General features: G+C 38.3%; 1 protein-coding gene across 6 annotated transcripts in view; it reads right to left on the bottom strand.

The window, feature by feature from the left end:
- The window catches only part of MAP2K5 (mitogen-activated protein kinase kinase 5), a 264,622-nt gene that overhangs the window by 200,009 nt on the left and 39,910 nt on the right, over positions 1–24,703 (bottom strand). For all 6 annotated transcript variants that reach the window (XM_055362709.2, XM_004056378.5, XM_004056379.5 and 3 more), the window contains 4 exons: positions 21,577–21,617; positions 20,594–20,661; positions 14,538–14,586; positions 6,745–6,809 (listed from right to left, as the gene is read on the bottom strand). In XM_055362709.2, coding sequence (XP_055218684.1) covers positions 6,745–6,809; positions 14,538–14,586; positions 20,594–20,661; positions 21,577–21,617 — 223 coding nt within the window. The remainder of the gene's footprint in view (positions 1–6,744; positions 6,810–14,537; positions 14,587–20,593; positions 20,662–21,576; positions 21,618–24,703) is intronic.

The raw sequence follows: 24,703 nt of genomic DNA, 5'->3' as shown, positions 1-24,703 counted from the left end.
TGAGCATGTATGAAGTTACAGGAACATGGAGAGGTGGGGAAAAGCAAAGGTGGGAAAGGTACAGAGAACCATGAGCTCAGGTTCATTCCTTAGATTCGAATCAATAAAATATACATTATCGTATGAAACAAACCTGTAACAATGAATGCTGAGAGAAGGAGAGAAGGAAACATACATAATTAATTTTATTTGACAAATATTCATTGATTTTCTGAAAACATTAATATCCTTGCTTGTCACATGATACTATAATGCAATCCAGTCATATACAAATATTTAATTTTGCATTAGGATGATGTCTTGTTTGCTTCTTTAAAATATGATCTTGGCTGCAAGGAAAAGACTCCTTATGTGATTAGAAATTTAAAGTCAAAATAAATCAAACCATCATTCTAGCTCTCAGGTCAATTTTAAAACCATTTAAAAACTACTCTTAATTTACAAGATACACATCATGCAAAAATATATAAAGGAGTAGGGCCACTGACACAGCCACAAGCGAAGCTGGGTCCAGACCTCTTGCTCCCTCTTTAAGTTTCACACCTTCAGGTTGGTTGGTGAAAGAGGAAGTCAAGGTTTTCTGGGTACTATGTGGTTCCCAATATTTTCACCACCAAGGACTCTTTTCATTCTGTTTCCCCTAAGGAATTCCATGTTTTGAAATATTCTGTTTACTAAACAGCATTTAGCTAGACAATTTATGTATTTTCTCATTTTATACAAATGACCATCAGTCCTTCTAATTTTCATTAAATAAATCATATTACTATAATGAGCTAATATGATTCCAGCTCTGAAACAGTAATTTAATGTTTTAGTTGGCCTCTACAGTCAAATCACAAGTGCAAAACACAACCTAATAGGCCACAGGATCTCAGTTACCACCTCCAAGGACCATCCCCAGCCCACTGCCCAGCAAATACCTCTTTTTAGATAAGGCAACAGAAAGGAGGAGAGACCAGCATCTTTGAGAATGACAATTCCTTCCCTCCTCTTATTGTCTCTAGATAGGTTCAAATTAATTCCTAAGTAATGGTATACATTCAACCTTCAAAACACCATGAAGGCAGTATATATACTACCCATTGTATCACTGAGAAAATTCTACCTCAAGTCCAGATCAGACTCTTACTCTATCCTGTGGGAAGGAGCTGGAGATAGAAAATTCAGTTTTCAAACATTTGAGACCAGATTATCTGGCCCCAAAGCTGAAAATATGAGTCTTGGCTTGAATAACTGGCATTAAGGAAAAAATAATATAAAAGATAATCTTTCAGTGATTGCTGGCTAACTGACTTACTATGATTTAATCCTAAAAGTTAAATATTACTTCATTTCTAGATCCGAAGTTTGAGTGACTCCATCAAATGTTATGCCAAGGAAGCAGAGTCTGAGAGACTGGCTTTGGAATCAAACAATGTTTCCAAAGTAACTATGCCTGTTAATTACTTTTATTTCCATATGACATGCTACCCAAGAAAAAGAGACAGTAACTAGTGAGTCAACAGATACTAAGCACTGAAGGTTTTAACATTTTAAAGAAAGTTAATCATTCGAATATCAATCTCCTCAGTGTGGATATTCTTCTTCTTCTAGGTGAATGTTCTATAACAATTGTACAGCCTCGCAAAGTAGCTAGATATGAGGAAGATCCAATTAAAAAGCCCCACTAAAACCTCCACTTGTTTCATTCTCATTTTAGCCAAGACGTACCAAGGGTCTATTTTATCCTTAAAACTGTGCTGGGTACATGAGAAAACACAAGAAAACAAAATGGACTCTGCTTGACCTTGAGACAACACTGCCTGGGGGAAGAACACCAAGCAAAAAGAAAAGAAATGCTGTATAGAAATCTGGCTTTGCTGCTGAATGGCCACATGATAAGCCCCAGTTTTTTTCAGGGGTAAAATGGGCTTAACCCAGCTGTCCTATAGCAATCTGAAAATAAATTAGGATTAAAAATACTTTGAAACTTAAAAAAACATTATATTTAAGATAATATGTAAGATATCATGATTCATCAAGCAACTACAGAATAGAAGAAAATATAGAAGTATAATGTGTATAATATAAAGGCAGAATTTCTCAAAGTTAGTTCAACACAACTATAATTCTGTGAGATGTTTATCAAAAAGAGTCCCACGGCTGGCTGCGGGCAGTGATTCACGCCTATAATCCCAGCACTTTGGGAGGCCAAGGCAGGTGGATCATGACGTCAGGAGATCAAGACCATCCTGGCCAACATGGTGAAATCCCATCCCTACTAAAATACAGAAAATTAGCTGGGCATGGTGGTACATGTCTGTAATCCCAGCTACTCTAGGAAGGCTGAGGCAGGAGAATCACTTGAACCCGGGAGGCAGAAGTTGCAGTGAGACGAGATATTTCCACTGCACTCCAGCCTGGCGACAGAGCGAGACTCTGTCTCAAAAAAAAAAAAAAAAAAGAAAAGAGTCCCATGGCCAAGTCAAGGTAGGAAGTACAAAATGTAAATAATTTTTCTATTATTAGTACTACCATTACCAGTAGTTAACATTTAATAAGTGTCAGTCATAGTGCTAAGCCTTTTACGGATCTTCTCATTTAACCTCACAACAACCTAGATACTATTAATTTTTTTTTTCTCGTTCTGTTTCCAGGCTAGAGTACAGTGCCACAATCTCGGCTCACTGCAACCTCCACCTCCCGGGTTCAAGCTATTCTCCTGCCCCAGCCTCCTGAGTAGCTGGGACTACAGGCGCCCACCACCATGCCCAGCTAATTTTTATATTTTTAGTAGAGTCGGGGTTTCAGTATGTTGGTCAGGATGGTCTCAATCTCTTGACCTCGTGATCCACCTGCCTCGGCCTCCCAAAGTGCTGGGATTACAGGCGTGAGCCACCGCACCCCACCCAACCTAGATACTATTATTATCCCCATCTTACAGATAGGAAAACTGAGGCATAAGACATTATATAACTTGCCAAAGGTTACATAGCTAATTAGTGACAGAGGCAGGATTCAAACTTAGAGTCCTCACACTTAACCACAACACATACTATTCTCTACTTTTTCAAAGTTTTTGAAATTCATTATGAATCTCTCAGAGGGAAATAGAACATGTGTCTTTCCTGAATTTAGTTTTTTGGAGCAACTTGCAGCACTTTAGGAAATGAGGCAACAAGGAAAATACATTCATTACCTTTTCCTAAACTTTTCTTCTTCCTAGGCTTGGGCCATACTTTAAGGTATTTCCTTTATGTTCCATGTAGCCCAAATTAGTAATCCAAGAAATACCAACTTAAAATTACCTGCCTAAGTCACTCTCATAATATAGAGTACAGCTCGTCAGGAGACAGCACACAGAATTCACATTACCATTTGGTTTAAATGTCTGGGGCCAGAATTTCATATTGTACAACTGTGAAGGATATCTACACTTAAAGGAGGAAAATGTATCAACTGTTAAATCATATACATTGTAATTACACGATTATAATATCCCTTGAAATTCCCAACATTCCATCAAGTGAAGTGAATAAGACTGCATTATTAAACTTTTGCTTTGCACTTATTAGCTTTATTACACTTTAAAGAAAAAAAATGGAATAAGCCCATTAGGCAGTTTTGTTATCAATGAGTGGATTTTCCAATATTTTCTTCATCTAGTTTATGTAGCATAGCCTATAATGTAATCATGCTGTTTGAAAAACCATATTTTTTATCATCAACACCACTAAGGTGAACTTAGTGTAGAAGAAACTCAATCATAACACATCAAACACTTAGTTTTATAGAGACTTTAGTAAAGTGGATCCTCATTTATCAATGATTATATCATTTCTTTGCACTGTACTAAAAGCTAGGGATATAAGAACAATAATACAAGCTGAAGCCTGAGCAAAAATGATACCCAATGATCAATGACAAGCGGTTATGCAATTTGGTATCTTCACCGCCCCTCTCAAGAATCACACAGGCAATAAGGTAAATGAAATTTCTTTTTATAAGAAATCTACTATATAAGAACAAAAATTATCAGGATACTGTCATTCACCATCTATAAGCAATCCTGTCAAAAACATTACATCTTACAACACTCACAGTGAGCATTAGCAACTGTAGCTAAATGAGCTCTTAGGATAAGTTCCTAACCTTACACACAGCATTCCAGCAAATTAAAAAACTTGTGGCAAGGACATATAGAAGAATGGTCCCTTTGACATAGTAGCCCTAATTAAAGGAGAAGTTCTAGCCATGCTTCTTAGCTAAAAACAACGTTAACAGAGTGATGGGGGAGTGACTGTTTCATGGGTGCAGAGTTTCGATCACACAAGACGAAGAGTTCTGTGGATGAATGGTGTTAACAGTTGCCAACAATGTGAATGTACTTAATGCCACTGAACTATACACTTAAATATGGTTAAAATGTTAACTTGTGTTATGTGTATTTCACCACAATTTAAAATAACAATTTTAAAAACAACATTAACATAATTTCATGTTGTAATTTTCCCTTGGGGGATGGGCATGTTTTTTCCACTTCTCTGTATACTCCCTCTTTTAAAAAAATAAACCTGGCCAGGTCTGGTGGCTCACTCCTGTAATCCCAGCACTTGGGGAGGCCAAGGCGGGTGAATCACGAGGTCAGGAGCTCGAGACCAGTCTGGCCAACATAGTCAAACCCCATCTCTACTAAAAATACAAAAATTAGCTGGGCATGGTGGCGTACGCCTGTAGTCCCAACTGCTTGGGAGGCTGAGGCAGGAGAATCCTGGGAGGCAGAGGTTGCAGTGAGCTGAGATCGTGCCACTGCACTTCAGCCTGGGCAACAGAGCGAGACTCCATCTCAAAATAAACCAACAAACAAACAAACAAACCTATGTTTTAAAATAAAGGATTAAAATGTCAACATCTAGAATATTATATCTCGTAAAAATTCTGCTGGGGTTTCATGGTCTTATGCTTCTTCCTTTCTAGAAATAAGCTAGGACAATAGACCTTCAATTAATATAAAACTAAAGGTTTGGTGAAATAACACAGATAAGTAGGTTAGGAGTCTAAATAAACATTTTTTAATTCCATTTGAAGCCAATAAAAGGAATACAAAGAGTTGCCAGAAATCTTTCCTGTTTTATAATATTTGGCTATCAGCATAAAGGCATTAAGAAGAAAGGTTCAAGCTTTGAAAAGTGCTCCCTCCAGGGAACTCAATAGAAGCAAATCAGAGTATACATGTTCCTTCTTCCTCTTTCCTTTCTATGGGTACCTGAACTTAAGAACTTTCAGAACACAGTAAAAATCTAAGTCAGATAGTAAGGAAGAGAAGACTAAGATGAAAAGATACCGTTTATAGCGGAGGTTGCGTGGGAAGGAACGCTAGTATGATCCAGGGAAGGAGAATAGTAGCCGCAAAAATCATTAGACACATTGGACCTCAATTTTAAGGGCCAGGCCCAAGGCCCAAGGAACATGTAAGAAACATGTAATTATTTATTTCTCTGAATTATCATAGTGGAAGAACTTCATTTTCAGACCAACTGTTCACAATACTCAGTCATCTGCAGGAAAAAACAATCCAAACATGTGAACACAAGTTCTTAAAGGACTATATTCAGGAGAAAGGACTCACATCTTGGCTGTATCTGCAAAGGGCACTGAAGCCCTGAATGGGTGACGGGATCAGATTACTTCAAAAGAGCTTCTAAGCCTGAGAAATCAAATCCTATACCAAGGCTGCATCAATGAGTAGGGGATGTTCTGGGATTTTTAGGATGTGAACCTTCATGGTAATAGAATAGGGCAATTTTTATCTGTATTCATGTGGTTAGTCAGAACTTAAAATTCTAAGAACATGGGTAACCAATTAGAAAATAAGTTAATTATTTTACAACTCTGGAAATACATATTAATATCAATGTTAAAGTATCTGTGGTTGTGATCTAATATTACAACCATAATGTGATGCAGGATTAGTGTATACATGGAAAACAGCTCTCTGGAGGAAAGTTTTATTATTCCCTCAGTGCTTTCTTACAGAGTATGGATTTTTTAATTCCTAGTGGAATATTTTTCATACACCATTGCAGACTATTAAGTACCAGATGTTACATTATGTAGTTTAAACTTTGCACTACTGCATGAGAAGACCTCCCTGTCGGAGAACTATTTTTTATGGCTAGCATTTTTTAATATGAAAATGAACATTCCTTTGGGGTAAGATCACTGCAACTGGAATTTGGGAGAACTTTATAACTTAACATATTCATCAATGTGTAGAAATTATCTCAGGGGAGTAGGGTGAGGAGAGAAGAAAATACAACAGGAAGAAGGCTTTTTAATAACTTATAGTGTTGACACAGGGCAAAGCAATGGTATTTATAAGGTCTGGCTTCCACTGGGCATAACTGTAAACAGGCAGGGGACTAGCGCAGGGTACTAGCAAGTTAAAAAATAATAATAATAGTGTTAAAAAGCAAAGGAAAAAAATGCATTAAACTTCAGGCCAGTTAAAGGTACACTTACTAATGGTGGACTATTAACTACACACCCAGGAGAGTTGCAGACTCGGAAATATTAAAAAGGCAATATAAATGCACTTTCCAGGCAATTCTTGAGAAAATAGATGTCTTGCAGAATTTTGGAGTCAAATATGGAAATAAAATCTAAGTGTTAGTGGTCATTTAAAAATCTTTGCCACAGAGAACTTGGATACTCAGTATTTGGAAAAGTGGATAGAAAGTTTAAACAAAACTGACTACTCACTTGTAGACTGTGCCTCCATTACCATGACCAAGAGTGTCCCGATATCGTATGTCTTGTTCATTCATCTCCACAAGAAAGAAAGAAAAACAAAAAGGGTGTCATGCTGTGGATGGAAATGTCAAGGAAAAGCAAATCTGGGCCATAAACAACAAGCAGTCTGGGTCATTTCAAGTTCAGCTGCAAGAACGAGAAGATCAATACAACATTTGCTGTCCAATTTATAAAAGACGATACCAAGGGACGAAGTGATGGAAAGTTTAATGACAATTTGTTTGCCTGGGTCATTTCATTAAAGTTTGATAAAAGGTGTCAAAATGGAATGATATAACATAGCTCAAAAGGGTCAGGTCAGAGATACTGATAAGAAAACAGTCTCCAGTACTGCATATAACCAATGCCAAAGAGCACTGCACATAACCAAAGTCAAACTTAGGAAGACAATACACACACACACTCAGTAATCTAATGCACGATCTGTAAATAAATCAGCCCTAGAAAACTCCTCAGATGACCCCCATAATTAACATTTAACAAACTAAATAATGTTTATGATTTTCCTAGAGTAGATATAGCTTTTCTTTGCAAATAACAAACTAGTATACAGCAATAATTAGGCAGAAATCATATTATGAAGATGGAAAAGTACCAAATCAATGCACTTAAGATGCACATATAGTCGAATATTATAATACATAAAGGAAAAATACATAGGCATCTAATTTTTATTAAAGTCATTTTTGTAACTTTATATATAAAAGTTTGCATGTTTTTCAAGGTTCTATAAGACCTATTATACCACAAATAACTACTCCCATTTGTATTATGAATAGTAGGTGAATTATGTTAGTGCCCATAAAATAATGTTTTAGAGTTTAGAGAGCTCCCTATATAATTATTTATCAAATGACTTTAAGACTAGTCAGACTTTATTTGATGCATTCAGTAATTTTCTACACACTGGTCCAGATGCTTAAAAATTAACTGCCAACTTTATTCACTAAGTGGATTTAATAAAGGTGTTCTTTTCCATATAGCTAAAGCTTGGGGAAAGCCACTGTAAGCCCTGAAAAAAAAAAAATCAATTTCCAGGGAATTGCACTGCCTTGCATGGGCAGAAAATGGATGGAGTTTTTAATTCAATATCACTTGGAAAAAAAATAGTTTGCTCTCAGACCAGTATAGCAAAGCTTTAAATATTTTGCTCTACTCTAAACTTCCACCAATTGAATAAAGCAAGGGTTCATTTACCAAGGGAAATATTTTCCTTCTACACATTTCTGAAGTTGAAGCTTCAGAGAGCTGTGATAATTAGGAGTACAATGCAGGTAACAGAAACAGCTTCTTTTCCAAGCCATTTTACCAATCCTTAAAAGAATATTGACAGATTAATGTGTAAAGGCCAATTCAGCACCCAATTTAATTGTAGTACAACCAGACTGATGCCCTTTACAATCAGCTAATTATTATATTTAGGGTCAGTGAAGTAATGAAAGACATGCCAGAACAATTGGCAACTATTTTCCTATTTGAGGGGAATTCTGCTCATCACTACCTTTATACTACTAATACAGAAAAAAAATATTTTAAGCTGTATAAAAGGTGTGGCATAAACAAAATAAAATCTCATTATTCTGGACCGAATGATAAATTTTAAAGCAGCATGAAGAAAAGTAGCACATAAAGTGACGAGATGCTAAACTAGCAGAGTTGCTGTTTGGTTTACTTTGATCAATGAAGGAAACGTAAATAGCAGTATCCATTGGTGGGCACAAATAGGCCACTGGGGCTAATCCCCTTAGAACATTTCTCTAGGTAATCTAAACGTGTCTGTAACAACCTGATTTGTACTATTAACTAACAAGCTACACTCTCATCACGGCTTGACATAAATTTCTAGGAGAGACTTTTCACTCACTCAAGTACACAAATTCTGAATTTGTGGCACTAAGGTTTAAGAGTAAGCAGGAAGTTGCTATGTAGTAGACAGAGTCTACACTCTGGAGGGGCCACAGTCTGCAGTCATATCCCCTCCACCACTTCATAGGCAAAGGGGTAGGTATGGCATGTCTCTGAGCATGTTCAAATGGTATAATTCTGACATCATAGTCTTTTTACCACTTATATCCACTACAGAGAAAAGAGAAGGGAAGAAGCTACCCAATCCACATTCCCAGCACTCCAACCTAACAAGGAGTAGTAAGCATCCAACACTGTCAGGGCACAGGTGGGAAAGGAGTGCAGGGAGGAGGAGGGGAGAGGGAGAATGTTTATTGCAAGTGTATGTGCATGTGCATTAATTAACACTGTCTAAACAAATTCAAGAATGGAAAAAATCAAGACAAATATGGAATCCTTCAGATAACCAGGAGGATTGCAAGAGTCTCATAAAGATAAAAATGGTTTTGAAGAGCAAGTTCTGGAACCATGTCACTTAGTATCTATAAAAAGTGAGCAACGTGTTCCTATAATGTCTTTCTACAATGTTTTAAAGTTATGCAAATCTTTGGCCTGTGAACTGATTGACAGTTTTTTAGTTTTAGTTTTAGTTTTTTTGTTTTTGGAGATGAAGTCTCACTCTGTCACCCAGGCTGAAGTATAGTGGTGTGAACTTGGCTCACTGCAAACTCCACATCTCAAGTTCAAATGATTCTCCTGCCTCAGCCTCCCGAGCAGCTGGGATTACAGGCACACGCCACCATGCCCGGCTAATTTTTGTACTTTTAGTAGAGATGGGGTTTCACCATGTTGTCCGGGCTGGTCTCGAACTCCTGACCTCAGGTGATCAGCCTGCCTCAGCCTCCCAAAAGTGCTGGGATTACAAGCGTGAGCGACCACACCCGGCCTGATTGTGTTTTAATATTAAAAAATATCAGATTCTTTTTCTTTTTGCTTATTTGTATTTTCTAATTTTTATATGCTGTACAAATACTCCTCATGTAAAAAAATTTGGGGGGGATGGGAAAAACAAAGCAGAGCCCAAGAATTGATTACAAAAAATATTTTTAGAACTTCATATCTCTTATCAAATGGGCTAATTTAATTGATCTTAACTATGAAAAAATCATTAAAGGGATCTACAATCAACCAGTAGTATTTCTGCTTTTTTCGTTTAGATAAGGATATTAATTCGACTTTTCAAAATGAAGCATAGGAAGAGTGTTCATTATATAAGAAAGTGGTATTTAGAAGCTTATGGAATATTGTATTTAAATATTATAGTTGGGATCAAGTATCATTTAAAAAAATCACAGAAATTTACAGCATTCTAAGACCATTTAGTCCACTTTACTTAAGTCACATAACTAGTCAAAAACTCAGTCTTTCAGTATACTCCAGTTCAACATCATAGCTCAGCAGTTTGTCTCCGGTATTAAGTATGGAGGGACATTCCTATCAATGGCCACTGGCCCACAGGATGGTAAACAATCAACTGAAAGACACTCACAAGTTAAAAGCAATTTCATTAGCTACGATGTTGGTTTTTAAGAAGAAAAACGTTTTTAAAATCACACAGCTCTTTAAATTGAAAAGAGGTGAAGGAGAGCTTTTTATTCAATAACAATACCAAGTAGTTTTTTTTTTTTTTCTTTTTTTTTCTTTTTTTGAGACAGATCTTACACTGTCGCCCAGGCTGGAGTGCAGTGACGCGATCTCGGCTCACTGCAAGCTCCACCTCCCGGGTTCACGCCATTCTCCTACCTTAGCCTCCTGAGTAGCTGGGACTACAGGCGCCCACCACCATGCCCAGCTAATTGTATTTTTTTAGTAGAGATGGGGTTTCACCATGTTAGCCAGGATGGTCTTGATCTCCTGACCTCGTGATCCGCCTGACTCGGCCTCCCAAAGTGCTGGGATTACAGGCATGAGCCACCATGCCTGGCCAATACCAAGTAGTTTTTAAATACAGTCCAGGTTCCTTGTTTTGACTAAAAAAGCAAATAAAAGGCAGAATAATAGATGTGAAGGAGGAGGAAGAAAAAGCCACAGGAGTTACAATTACATGTCAACTGCCAAGATAGCAAATGACCTTAGAGAAATGACTGGCACTGAGCTCTGTTCCTGCTGAAAGAGAGGCAGGGGCCATGAAAGAAACAGAGACAGCAACAACCCATGGGCAGAGTCAGGTTGGGTTTGTGTGGGTAAAGGAGGGCTGTTGTGTAGTTTGGACTTACACACACAGCCTCATTTATGTTTCACTCTTCATATGCAATCCAAGATGAACTGTAAGAATCTAAGAGTTACATATACTAGTAATGATACAGTTTTTAAACTTTTTAAATTTTACAGTAGATATATATTCCCCCTCCCTTTTTTTTCTATATACAAAAAGGTTTTCCGGTTGTTGTTGGGTTTTTTTGAGACAGAGTCTTGCTCTGTTGCCCAGGCTGGAGTGCAGTGGTGCAGTCTTGGCTCTCCGCAACCTCTGCCTCCTGGGTTCAAGCTATTCTTATGCCTCAGCCACCTAAGTTGCTGGGCATGGGCCGCCACACCCAGCAAATTTTTTGTATTTTTAGTAGAGAAGGGGTTTCACCATGTTGGCCAGGCTGGTCTCAAACTCCTGGCCTCAAGTGGGCCTCCTAAAGTGCTGGGATTACAGGCATGAGCCACCACGCCCAGCCAAATACAAAAAGTTTTTCTACAGGCTCTTTGAAGTTATCAAAATAACAGCCAAAAGATGCAGCTGGACTAGAATTAGTTCTAGATCTGATCTGAGTAGATTTATACTTGATTTATCAGGAATAGGGAAATACTGCCACCCTCTCCTATAAAATCTAAAAAACAAAAAAAAAAGAAAAAATAACTTTAGAGATGCAAAGGCCAAACTCACTTATCTTTGGAGTAACTGTGCACTTTTTAAATTCTTCAAATTGACCCTTTGGGCTATTTCTAATGAGTTTCAAATCAAGGGCCAATGTTAAACAGATGATGCCACACTAGAACTGAAGTAGGAAAAACACATCCAGAAAACACATCAGTGAGACTGATTTATAGCTCTCAATAAAACTTGCCAAAAATATCTTCTGATTTATTTTTTTAAGCTGGAAAAATGGAATTACTCCAACATAAAGTGATAACAGGAAAACAATGTCTCCATTCCAAAAACTAAGTGTTAAACTTTTTTTAAAGTGCTTGATTTAATATATTAATGAAATTAATGGAAAAAATGAAATGGAATTCAATTATGGATCAACACAGAAAATATTCTTTGTTTATTGTCTGTGTTAAGAAGAATCAGTACCTATCGCTTATAAATCATTAAAATAAAAATGCTCAATTAATCCTTATTTTATATGTAAAGGTCTGACAGAAACTAGTCCCATCACTAGACCTTTGCTTCACAAATTGAAGCAATAATGGTTTCAGAAAGCAGTCACACTCTATGAGCAGACAATTGGAGAGATTTAGTAAATCCCACTTTATAGAGCAGAGACTAATCGGAAAACACAGGCCAGTCAAATGTTTCTTATGAACTGCTGACACTATATCAATGCTGAATCAATTGGTGGCATTTACTCTGAGTGACAGAAAAGAAATAAATATTTATATCACATAACCTATATCAATGAACCCAGGCAGAAAGCTATTTCTAACTTGTCAATATTTGATTATCTTGAAGAATCATGTCCCTTTCTTTTAATGATTAATATGAATTCCTTATTAAATCTAAGTGGAGGCTAGTGGAAAGGCAAATCATTATTAATGCTTGAGAGCATAAACCACTAAAATAAAAAACTATGCTCAAGTGTTAAAGTATCATTAAATGTGACTTACATCTTCCATATCAAGTGGTGTCAGTGTTCAGCCCAGAAATTTATTGATGCCTACAACTGTGCACAGTACCTCACTGCAATGCAATTTCACTCACTGTTTAGTTATCCTATAGCACTGAGGAATTAAGGAATTAGAAGGAGACATTTTGAAAGCTTCCAAAGGTGGGTTTTTTTGGTTTTTGAGGGAATTTTTTGAGTGCAAGTAAATGTAAGAAAGGCTAATCCTTATAAAGAAAAAAAAAGCCATATTATTTAATATGAGGTTATCACATTCCCAAGGGAAAGCAATAAACATTTAAGTGTCAAAAATCCTTGCCAGGACAACCTCCCACCATATAGAGAACCTCATAACTGAAGCCACTAAGATATCTATGGTACTAGGCTTACTGTCAAAACATTATGAGACTGCTTATTTTTGTCAAAACATTATGAGAATGCTTATTTTTTGCAGTGGAAAAAACTGTTTTTCATTTTTGAAAGAAGAGTCTATGACAGGTTATTTTCCATTGCCTGGGCTGAACAAATGTAGTTAAAGCTTCTTAATTTATGTCAATTTTGAAATATATTTTCCAGCTGAAGAACACAGTGACTCATACATAAATTACAATTAGTAACTAGAATGCAAGCATGTTGAAGATACATAAATATCCTAGGCTCAATATTTTTGCTTTTAGTCAGATTTTGTTTATATATACTGGTTCTAACAAAATATAAGGCACTGAGGTGATACAGATGTGGACCTCAATCTAAACAAACCTTTGGCTGCTGAAAGTTAAAGGTATTCGATAAATACTATCTAAAATGTTGAGACTACAAAGATTATACATACACCACACTAGATTCTCCTTAGCTGTATATAGGATATTTAAGGACTAGAATTCACATACTCTGGATGGCAATCAGATGTCAGAAGCAGATCAACTTCATTTCTTCTAACTGTATTCAAGGAATTGTGTGCTAAATAAGCAAGGCCTCCAGAAGCACTACCATACAGCACTGTTTTAAGGCATGCACATCTATTAGGCCACGATGTTACAGGTGATATTAAAGGACAGGCATGAGGACCTGGCTTTGTCTTCTTGACATGCTCCACTACAAGTACTTGATTCATGAAATGCCAGTGAGGCTTGGAGAGGTCAGTGTGTGAAGGCACTGAATAAGCATCTGAGATAATTAAGATTTCAGCCTTCGAAACATGGACGGGAAGTGAACAGCAGTTAAGAAAATCAATAAGAGTCTTTTATTTGCAGTGACACAGATGTCTCAGTCAATACAGCCTAATAGGCAGGCTTGATCGCAATGGACAGGCGCCTGCCTCCAAGGCTATCAAAGGGCTTCCACTATAACAAACGTTAAAACGCGTTTATGTTGCTACTGAAGAATCGAGGACCCTGTAGGTAGCTTAATTTACCAGTGTATGTTTAAAAGCACTCTACTATTTCAGATGTGTCCATTTACTTGAATCAAAATTAGTAAGAAATAACTGGCCTGAAGGCTCGTTTGTCCCTCACTGGCTGGGTTAGGTCATTCAGCTTTACATGGCCAGTCTACTAGGCAAACCAAGGTCTCCTGAAGGCCAGGAATTTTATACGCCAAAGGTCTGCTGTCACTCTGCCTCCCTAAAAAGCCAGTGTTAGTTTCAGGACAAAAGAAGGAGCTAAGGTGAGAAAGTAATGGTTTTTCCTTTTCTCCCCAAAGATAATGAAAGAAACAGTCACCTCAGAATGCAGGGCCATTTCAACAGCCCACGAGTTGACACACTTGTTCAGAACTGATTAACTTTTTAAAAACTGAGATGGCAGCAGGGTGTGTGCATGGTACTTCAATCTGCTGGGAGTGAAACCCATTAGCACAGTTCGAAAAACAGGCTGCAAATTGTTCTGCCAATCAAATTAAGCCATGTTATTCATTTATGACAGGAAACTCACAGACTCTTTATCTGTTTAATAAGCTTATGGATACAAAAACTGGACAGTAATATGTTATTATTATGTGAAAATCTTAATATATAATAATACCTACCTGGCCATTGGCTAGTATTTTTTTCAGTTCAGCAGAAGACTTCTTTAAGCTGAAAAGGAAAGATAATTTTTAGTGGCAAGATCATCAACACCTCTGAACACCACTGAAAATTCCAGACTGAAATACACCTTTGCTTTTACGTATAGGGATTGAGCATATTCTTCACATCCTTCTCCCAATGTAAATTTTTTTCAAAAGTAACTGGCCAAATGCAAAAGGTATCAAATAAAGAGACTAAAACCCTGTTAGTAATCTAAAGCAATAAAGAAGCCTACAGTCAAGATGAAGCTACAATATCTTATGAACTACTTCAGTGACATTTTTATGGTCATTAGTTCTACTGCCTTTAGATAGCCTTTCAGAGGCAATTTCATGTGGACAATGTCATCTGCTAAGCACTAATATTCACAGCAAATAGAGATTATAGAACTTCAAAAGACAAAATAGATAATTTAAGTCCTGGTCTCTTACACAGTTAAAAGTTATAATTCAGCTTCCTGGGAAGCAAATATGTAGTACAAATAAATCCTGGTACTCACTAGCTGTGTGATCTGGGACAAGTTACTTATCCTCTCTGAACCTCAATTTCCTCTTTCTGTAAAATGGGGAAAATACCAATTTTATAGGGTAACCAGAAAAATTAAATATTACAAAAAATCTAGCAGTGTCTTGTCCATGATAGGTGTGTTTTTACAGATAAAATTAATAAATTTTAGCTGGTTTTCCTTTCCTATGGGTATGAGACTCAGCTCCCAGAGTTATTTAGGAAGTATTAAAGTGTTTTCTGAACATATATGACTATGTTAACACTCATATGGATGAATTTAGTGAAAGTCCTTTTTTTTTTTTTTTTTTTTTTGAGACGTAGTTTCACTCTTGTTGTCCAGACTGGAGTGCAAAGTACAATGGCGCGATCTCGGCTCACCACAACCTCCACCTCCCAGGTTCAAGCGATTCTCCTGCCTCAGTCTCCCGAGTACCTGGGATTATAGGCATGTGCCACCACGCCTGGCTAATTTTGTATTTTTAGTAAGCTGGGGGTTTCTCCATGTTGGTCAGGCTGGTCTCAAACTCCTGACCTCAGGTGATCTGCCCGCCTCGGCCTCCCAAAGTGCTGGGATTACAGGCGGGAGCCACCACCCCTGGTGTGAAAGTCCTTATTGAAGAAACAATGGTAGTCAAGGGGAGCTCCTAAGTCTTCTAGCTTTATAATGAGTTATACCTGTGACTATATACCTGACTAGTAGAGTAGCATTTAAAATAGCATCTTCCCCCAGCAATGTTCTATTTGAGATTTAAAGCCTATTAAGGGGCCGGCGCGGTGGCTCATGCCTGTAATCCCAGCACTTTGGGAGGCCGGTGCAGGTGGATCACGAGGTCAGGAGATTGAGACCATCCTGGCTAACACAGTGAAACCCTGTCTCTACTAAAAATACAAAAAATTAGCCGGGTGTGGTGGCCGGCGCCTGTAGTCCCAGCTGGAGGCTGGGTCAGGAGAATGGTGTGAACCCATGAGGCGGAGCTTGCAGTGAGCCGAGATCGCACCACTGCACACCAGCCTGGGCTACAGAGCGAGACTCCATCTCAATAATAATAATAATAATAAAGCCTGTTAACTCTACTTTTTTTTTTTTGAGACAAAGTCTCGCTTTGTCACCCAGGCTGGAGTGCAGTGGTGTGAGCTCAGCTCACTGCAACCTCCGCCTCCTGGGTTCAAGCGATTCTTCTGCCTCAGTCTCCCAAGTAGCTGGGACTACAGGTGCATGCCATCACGCCTGGCTAATTTTTGTATTTTTAGCGAAGACAGGGTTTCACCATGTTGGCCAGGCTGGTCTCAAACTCCTGACCTCGTGATCTGTCCACCTCGGCCTCCCAAAGTGCTGAGATTACAGGCGTGAGCCACCATACCCAGCCAACTCCATTCTTAACCTATCCACTTTAGCCCTTTACCTACCTACCCATGCTAGTTGTCAGTATAGATGTCTTTCTTCCTACCATACCCTCCCCCAACAGGGGAGAGTCTGGGAGCTCCCTGAGAACACAGACACATCTTATGTATTCTATATACTCCACTCTCTTCTCACCCTTAAATATAGCCCAATGACTTGGCATATGCTAAGGGTTCCATAAATGGTGGTCGCTACTCTGGTTATTATTATACTGTGGTGGCAGTAGTAGTAATGCAGTAAGACATTAAGATCATAAATACATCAGAAAACAAAAGGGGCCAAGCACAGCGTCTCAAGCCTGTAATCCCAGCACTTTGAGATGCCAAGGAAGGAGGATCGCTTGAGCCCAGGAGTTCAAGAACAAGCCTGGGCAACATAGTAGGGCCCCATCTCTAAAAAAAATTAAAAACTTAGCCAGGCATGGCGGCATGTGCCTGTAATCCTAGCTACTCGGGTCACTTGAGGCCAGGAGGTCGAGGCTGTGGTGACCTGTAATTGTGCACTCCAGAATGGGGGGGTGACAGCAATGAGACCCTGTCTCAAAAAGAAACAAAGAGACAGAGTGAGAGAGAGAGAGAGAGAGAGGGAGGGAGGGAGGGAGAGAGGGAGGAAGGAAGGAGAAAGAAAGGAAGAAAAGAAAAGGAAAAAAGAGAAAGGACTCAAGACCTAATATGAAATACACATATTCCATTTGGTACCTTTAATAGGTTACATTTGAGAGAATCTCAGACTTCAAGTTTGATCACATTTTACCACTTCAAGTTATAATTACTCTTCTTTCTAAATACATCTTAAACTTTTGCTATGGTCAAATGTAAACTATGGAGACTGAGTCCCTATTTTCCTAGATTTTATAAAGCATGTCTTCATCCAAGGGTTCTTGACTTTAATGTCCCACCACATCTAAGAATCGATGCACTAAAGTGGCAATTAACAATTTTGTAGAATAGGATGAAAGCTGAAACATATATGGAAAAAATACACAGCTGCCTAAAATCAGTCCAGTTAACATAATAATAGCAGCTGCTATTTATCAAGTGATGACCATGTGCTAGGCATTGTGCTAAATGTTTATTATCCTAATTTAATCCTTATAATAACTATACTTTAGGTATAGTTATTATCCCTAATTTATAAAGGATACTAAAATACAGACCTCTAAGGTACAGATCTTGCTCGAAGTCCGTCTATCTCTTATACACACACACACACACACACATACACACACACACATTTTTTTCTGGGAAACATTCAGATCCTAGTTTTCCCACAAATGACTCCCAGTTGATAGTTCCAATTATTGTAAAGACACAAATAACCAAACAAAGCCCAGGCAAGGTTTCTACATAGATATTCCATTATGTTATAAACTTGAATTAATAACATTTTGATTCATTGCATTTATAGAATGCCTTTCATCCAAGAAATAAAACTTGATTCCTAATACAGCTTCATCAATCTTTCTAACATCAGCAGTAGATAGATGGAAAGTTTAATCATCCTAATTTACAAAAGGAGAAAGCTAAGTAGTTTAGGAAAGGCCTTGCCTTGGCAATGGGACTTGAATTCAGTAATTATGGCCTAGGAACACCATGTGCATTAGTAAACTCAGTTTAATAAACAGTCATTCACCTAAGGCAAAAGAAAAAACAACCCATGCTTTGAGAGTAATAGAGGAAAATACTGTTTCATTCATTATGCTAGTATCTGGCTATCAACTTTGTCTGGTTAAAAAGAAAAAAAAAAGAAAAAATTGTATCCTGGCAATTTCTCTGTGACTCACTTTACTCAATATTTCATTCATCTGCATGTTCACGGTGACCTAAGCTATCCAAAAATCACTTTTAAAAACATTTAAAGGCCAGCTGTGGTGGCTCATGACTGTAATCACAACCCTTTGGGAGGCCAAAGTGAGAAAATTGCTTGAGCCAGGAGTTTGAGACTAGCCTAGGCAGCACAGTGAGACCCCGTCTCTACAAAATAAAAATTAAAAAAATTTTAAAAAATAGAAAAAAAAAAAAACTTAATCAGGCATTGTGGTGCAAGCCTGTAGTCCCAGCTACTTGGGAGGCTGAGGTGGAAGGACCACTTGAGCCCAGGAGGTCAAGGCTGCAGCGAGCTGTGATTGTGCCACTGCACTCTAACTTGGACAACAGAGGGAGATCCCATCTCTAAAAAAGTAATAAAACAAAAACATTTTAAAATGTAAATGTGTTACAACTGTAACTTGAGTATGACACCTGAAGAGAGACACTGAGATATCCAAAGAAGAGAAAAGGATGAGGGGACTAGAAATAATGTCATATCAGAAAAGATGAAAGAGCTGGGAGAATTTAGTCCAGAGGTAAGATGTAAAAGAAATACAAGTAATTCATACACACATTCATGCATTCATTCATTCAAACATGATTGACTATAACCTATGTGGCAAGCATCATGCTGGGAATTGGAACTTTGTCAATGAATATGCTACAGTCACTGCCCTCAAATAGTATAGAATCTACTGGAGGACAGGGGTGATTATAATACAATGTGCTCACTACTACAATACAAGGAAGAAGGGGGTATCATAGGAATTCCCAGAGAGGTCCCTGGTGTGCACTGGGAGATGGGTAGTAATCAGGGACAGTTCTCAGAAGATAATTTAGTCCTCAAAGATAACCAAGGTTAGCCAGACTGAAGGTCAAGGTGGGGATGAAAAGAAACAGGAAAACGGGAAAATGTGCAGGCCCAGTAGAGAGAAGAAAGTGATCCATTCAGGGCACTATGTGTTCATCAGCAAAGCTGGAATGTCAGGTGGGATGGGGTACAGAGGCGGGCCAGCAAGCTGGAGTACACAGAGCACCCATATGTGAAGGGCCACTGCTCACCTGCTGTGGAGGTTATACTTCATCTTGAAAGCATGAAGAGCGGTGAAGGTTTTAAAGTAGGGAATGACTGCAGCTCAGGACTGTACACTGGCAAGATGGCTCCAGCTGCAGGGTGGAGGAGGGGCTGAATGGGGCAAGAACGGAGGGAGTAGACTCTCAGGAGGCTGTGGCAGTGATGTGGAGAGCTGGAAACACCCACACAGCAGCAAGGACGCTGGCGAGTAGAAAGACGCAGAGCTACTCAGAAGGTAGAACCCACAAGTGTGGGGACTGACAGGGTGTGCCACTGAGGGAGGCCTAGGAAGCAGTGAAGGAGGACTGACAAGTTATCTGGAGTTAGCAATGGACTTGATGTGGGAGAATTTACTGAGACAGAAAATCTAGAACTGTGTTTGGAGGGAAGACGACTGGAAGAGCTGTTGACCTGGAAGAGGGAACAACCACGTTCTGAGGGCTTAACTAAAACATTATGAGTGGGTGCTATAGAAAGACAAATCTCAGCTCACAAAAAAGAGCCTTCTGAGATGTAGCCAAGTAAAAAAGGGAAGGAGCTGCGTTGGCTGATAAAGTGCATTCCTCCGACAGGGATGTTCAGTAAGAGGTTTGATGACCATTTGGCAACGAGTAGGAAGTCAAACATCAAAGGAGGGCAGGATTAGATGGGAGCTTCTGCTCATTCGCCACACCACAGGCAGAGGATCTTTTAAAAACACAGGGCTGGCCATGTCCCTCTCCTACTAAAAGCCCTCTAACTGCTCGCCAGTGCACCGAGAGGAAAATTCAAACATTACAGGGCCTACGAGGCCCCTCATGATAAGTCCTGTCTACCTCCTTAGCTCCTATCACTCCTATTGCTCTCTCATCTCCTCTCTCCAAATCCCTTCCTCAACCCAGCACCTCTCCCTGTGCCAAACTGGCCTACTCACAAACATGCTGAGCTCCTTCTCCACCTCAGGGCCTTCACCTACCCTCTTCCCTCCGTCTGAAACGCCCTTCTCTGCTTCTTCACGTACTTCTCATCCTTCAGGTCAAAACAGAAACGTCACTCTCCCCAGACAGCCTTCTCAGCACCCAGTCTAAATCTAAACATTCATCTTTCCATATGAGGTCCTTTCTCTTTGGTCAATATGTAGCTAGGTTATCTAACTGGTCAAATTTCTTTCTAGCTTCTTCCCCACCCCACCCCAACTCTGTAGATAAATCACATCAAGGGCACACTTTACTTGCTTGCTCGCACCTATTGCTTGGAAGTGAATCTGAGACTGCTGGGCTGCTGTGTTGAGAGGGTCCGGCCCGAGTATTCACCTATAAGTAAAGAAAGAATCTTGATCAGTCTTGTGTTCTGAGGACACAGTTCTAATTAACCTATAATTTGCCACAAATTTCTCATTTCACTATGAAGGTTAATTAGCTTGTTGCTAGACAGACCCACAGTTGGAGTCTATTCAGTATATAGGTTACAAAACCGTATAACCCATACATTACATAATATTCTATTCCTGTCATTATTCCATTAAATACTTAAACAGTGATGAAAACGGAGACATAAACAGTGTGAAAATCCAACTCACTGTCTAGAATACATATAAAAACAGTATGTTCAAAAAGTACATTAAGAATATACCCAGGGGTTAGTAGTGAACCTCAAATTATATCCTTCTAGATCTGCAACCAAGCAGAACACTGTATGTAGAATGTTTCTTATTCACTAAAAAATGAGGTCCAAATAATTAATTATTAAATATTTGAGCCTAATACAAAAGCCAGCTTTTCTTTCAGATGTGAAGCCCTAAACAGAAATCCAGAATTCAAAATACACAGAATGAAAAGACATTAACTAGATATATGTTTCTAGCATAAATATGTCAAGAGAGGGTATTCCATGTGCAATATGCTTATGTGCTTAATTAATCACTGAAATGAAGTCTATATTCTTACTAAAATCTTTGTAGATACCAGCACCTAGGATTATCCTGAAGACACTGACCAACAAAACAATTCCAGATAATTGAAAATACAGTACCAAACCCCCAGTATGCAAATATATACACATACTGAGCAAATACTACAGATGAATCCCCCTCCACCTCCCATTTAAAAAAAATAAAAGGATCGCTTGTCAGAGCTTGAGAAAGTGCAGTTTTATTTGACATTTCAATAAGTGGAACACAGCATTACAAATCCATCTAACTTTACTGAAACAATTATTGAAATTTGTACCTTCAGGCCATGTATGTTCCGTTCCCCAGGAGGCTTGCAGGCTGAAACAGTAATTGACTAAATTGTAGAACACATCAGGGCCATTTACAAATTTGCTCAAAATGAATCGTTTAAAAAGAAATGAGGGTGACACCAAAATTAGCAGAGAGAAATGATTGAAAAGTGGCTCCCAAGACCCAAAGTGGGAATTATGAACCAGGGTTTTAACTTGCAGGAGTGAGCATTTATAAATGCAAAGAGCTTTCTGACACCACCTCATATAAATTCCAATTTCTGCTTAAAACATATAAAAATCAAGTTAACTGAGCTAAAATGATTAGATTCCTTTCATAATTCAAATTTCTGCAATCTGTCCTCATTCTATTATATTGTATATCTGCTATCACTTAAACTACTTTGAAAAGAGCTAAGGGATTTTTTTGTGAGCAAGGGGGGTGAGAAAAGGATGTTTTAATGCCAAAAAGATTGCTAGGGATTCTACGATGGAACATTCTAGTTTGAATACTACTTTGCACAGCCATAAGCAGTCAAATGTATTAAAATACAGATATATAACTAATTTTATTACATTTCTTGCAAATCTTGACATATGCTAAGATTTAGTCCTAGAGATAAGGCAGTGCCAGGAAAAAAGAATATTAATTTCCTGACACCATCTTGAGTTACAGCTTAGTACTTTTCCAATTCAGCAAATGCTTCTTCAACAAATGTTAAAAATACAAAAGCCTCCTGCCCATGTTATAGACTGCTTCTATTTGAAAACTATAGTGCCCTACAAATTGTATGTTAAGGGGCCATCAATTTTGATTGTTTGGGGACGAATTAATTTGATTTTTTTTTTTTTTTTTTGCTCCTCTCTCAGATGTACATGTCGTTTTCCTGTTTCTGACAACAAGAAATAGAGCTGTTTAATAATAAGATGTGGGTAATGACTGGGTGCAGTGGCTCACGCCTGTAATCCCAGCACTTTGGGAGGCTGAGGTGGGCTGATCATGAGGTCAAGAGATCAAGACCAACCTGGCCAATATGGTGAAACCCCGTCTCTACCTAAAATACAAAAAATTAGCTGGGCATGGTGGCGGGCGCCTGTAGTCCCAGCTACTCGGGAGGCTGAGGCAGGAGAATGTCGTGAGGCAGAAAAATGTTGTGAACCCAGGAGGCGGAGCTTGCAGTGAGCTGAGATCGCGCCACTGCACTCCAGCCTGGGCAACAGAGCGGGACTCTGTCTCAAAAAAAAAAAAAAAAAAAAGAAAAAAAAAAAAAAAAGGAGAAGATATGGGTAATAATTACAAAACACTGCAATTGCTTTCATTTTGTATATTCCAAATATACTCAAATTTATTATGTTATTTTTCCTAGAAAATATATCTAAACCATAACAAAATGTTTTTACTTGCCTTTCTAAAATGCATTAAAATTAAGACTCAAAATCTTCTTTCCTTAAAATGGAAATTAACCTTTTGAACTACAGTCACATGCATTTGACATCTGGTCCTTGAGGGACCATCAATATTTCCTAAGACAACACTTCAAAATATTTCCACTGAAGTAAGCAGTGCATTCATAAATTTCATTTAAACAAAGTGGCTAGCCAAGGAATCAGAGACAAACATCAACTCTTATCTCTAACCTTAACATCTGCCTCACTCCTCAATTGACTTCTCAAACTTTTATAACTGGAGATGTAAACAGCAGTCAAAAAACCCAGTAACCTCATATTTCCTAAAGTTATCGGGTCAGGAATTACTATAAAGCTAGTCAATGTTCACACTTATTAATATTTAACATATCTTTTAACAATGGAGAGGACTTAGCCATGACCTGGGAGTTACTATCCAAGGCAACTGTGCTACTTGGAATGAGGAGAACATGTTATTAGATCAGAATTATGGCCAGGCATGGTGGCTCATGCCTTTCATCTCAGCACTTGGAGAGGTGGTGGTGGGAGGATTGCTTGAGCTCAGGAGTTTGACACCAGCCTGGGCAACACTGTGATACCTTGTTGCTATTAAAAAATAAAAAAAATTGCCCAGCGTGGTGGCACATGCCTGTAGCCCCAGCTACTCAGGAGCTGAGGCGGAAGAACTGCTCCAGCCTGGGGAGATAAAGGCTGCAGTGAGCACACACTGCACTCCAGCCTGGGTGATAGAGTGAGACTCTGTCTCCAAAATAAATAAATAAATAAATAAATAAATAAGGAAACAATCATTTTCTCCTATTCTTCCTACTTGTTCAGTCTAAAGATTCTTTTTAACATGGGGCCTAACCATAAAATTTAAGATCTGAGGGCCTCTAACCAACTAGGTAGACACAGGAAATATACCCAGTATGTCTACATGTCGATTATGTAAATTTGCATAATTTCACTTATCTACATATGATAAAATGTACATTCGATGTAGACAGGTAGCAAAAAGCAAAAGACTACCAAAAACTAGAAACAATTATACCATAGCATATTAAAAAAACACAGAAATAAAAAGACAGTCTCATATTCTGAAATATTTAAATTTGGCTTAGAAAGACTATGTTTAACAATTTATTGCAGCCTAGTGGGTTTTATGCTAAGACTACATATGACAATGACATCTCATATAATTTCCTCCTTTAAGTATCCTCTCCCCATAACATACTCCTCTCCACTCCAAAACAAGCCCTCCAAACTACTCCCATGCACACTCTAATTATATTTTAATATATATGCCTTTCCATTTTAATCATATTATAATTTAAATGAAATTCTTACTCAAAGGGCATAGTAAGCACTTATAAGCTGTGTGACTCTGAAGTTACTTAACCTCTCTGAATCTCAATATTCTCATCCATAAATTGGAAACAGTAATACCTAATAGGCAGAACTATCAGGAGGATTACAGATGATGATGCGTAAAGCAATATTAATGCCTTAACAGAGGAGACATCTAAAAATGGTTGTGATTATCATGGGAAGAAGCATAATGCGATGAACAGTGAGAATGACAGGACTGCTCACAAAAGGAAAGAAAACAAACAAAACTTGAAAGAATTTGGATGAAGATAACTAAAAAAAATTTTTTAGAGACAAATGAAGACCCACAACATTGGAAGTGTGTGTGTGTGTGTGTGTGTGTGTGTGTGTGTTTTGAGA

The sequence above is a fragment of the Gorilla gorilla genome, chromosome 16 (assembly GCF_029281585.2).
Source record: "Gorilla gorilla gorilla isolate KB3781 chromosome 16, NHGRI_mGorGor1-v2.1_pri, whole genome shotgun sequence".
Taxonomy (NCBI): Eukaryota; Metazoa; Chordata; class Mammalia; order Primates; family Hominidae; genus Gorilla; species Gorilla gorilla.
Note: the sequence above shows the minus strand (reverse complement) of the source record. Positions and strands in the feature narration are given on the sequence as shown.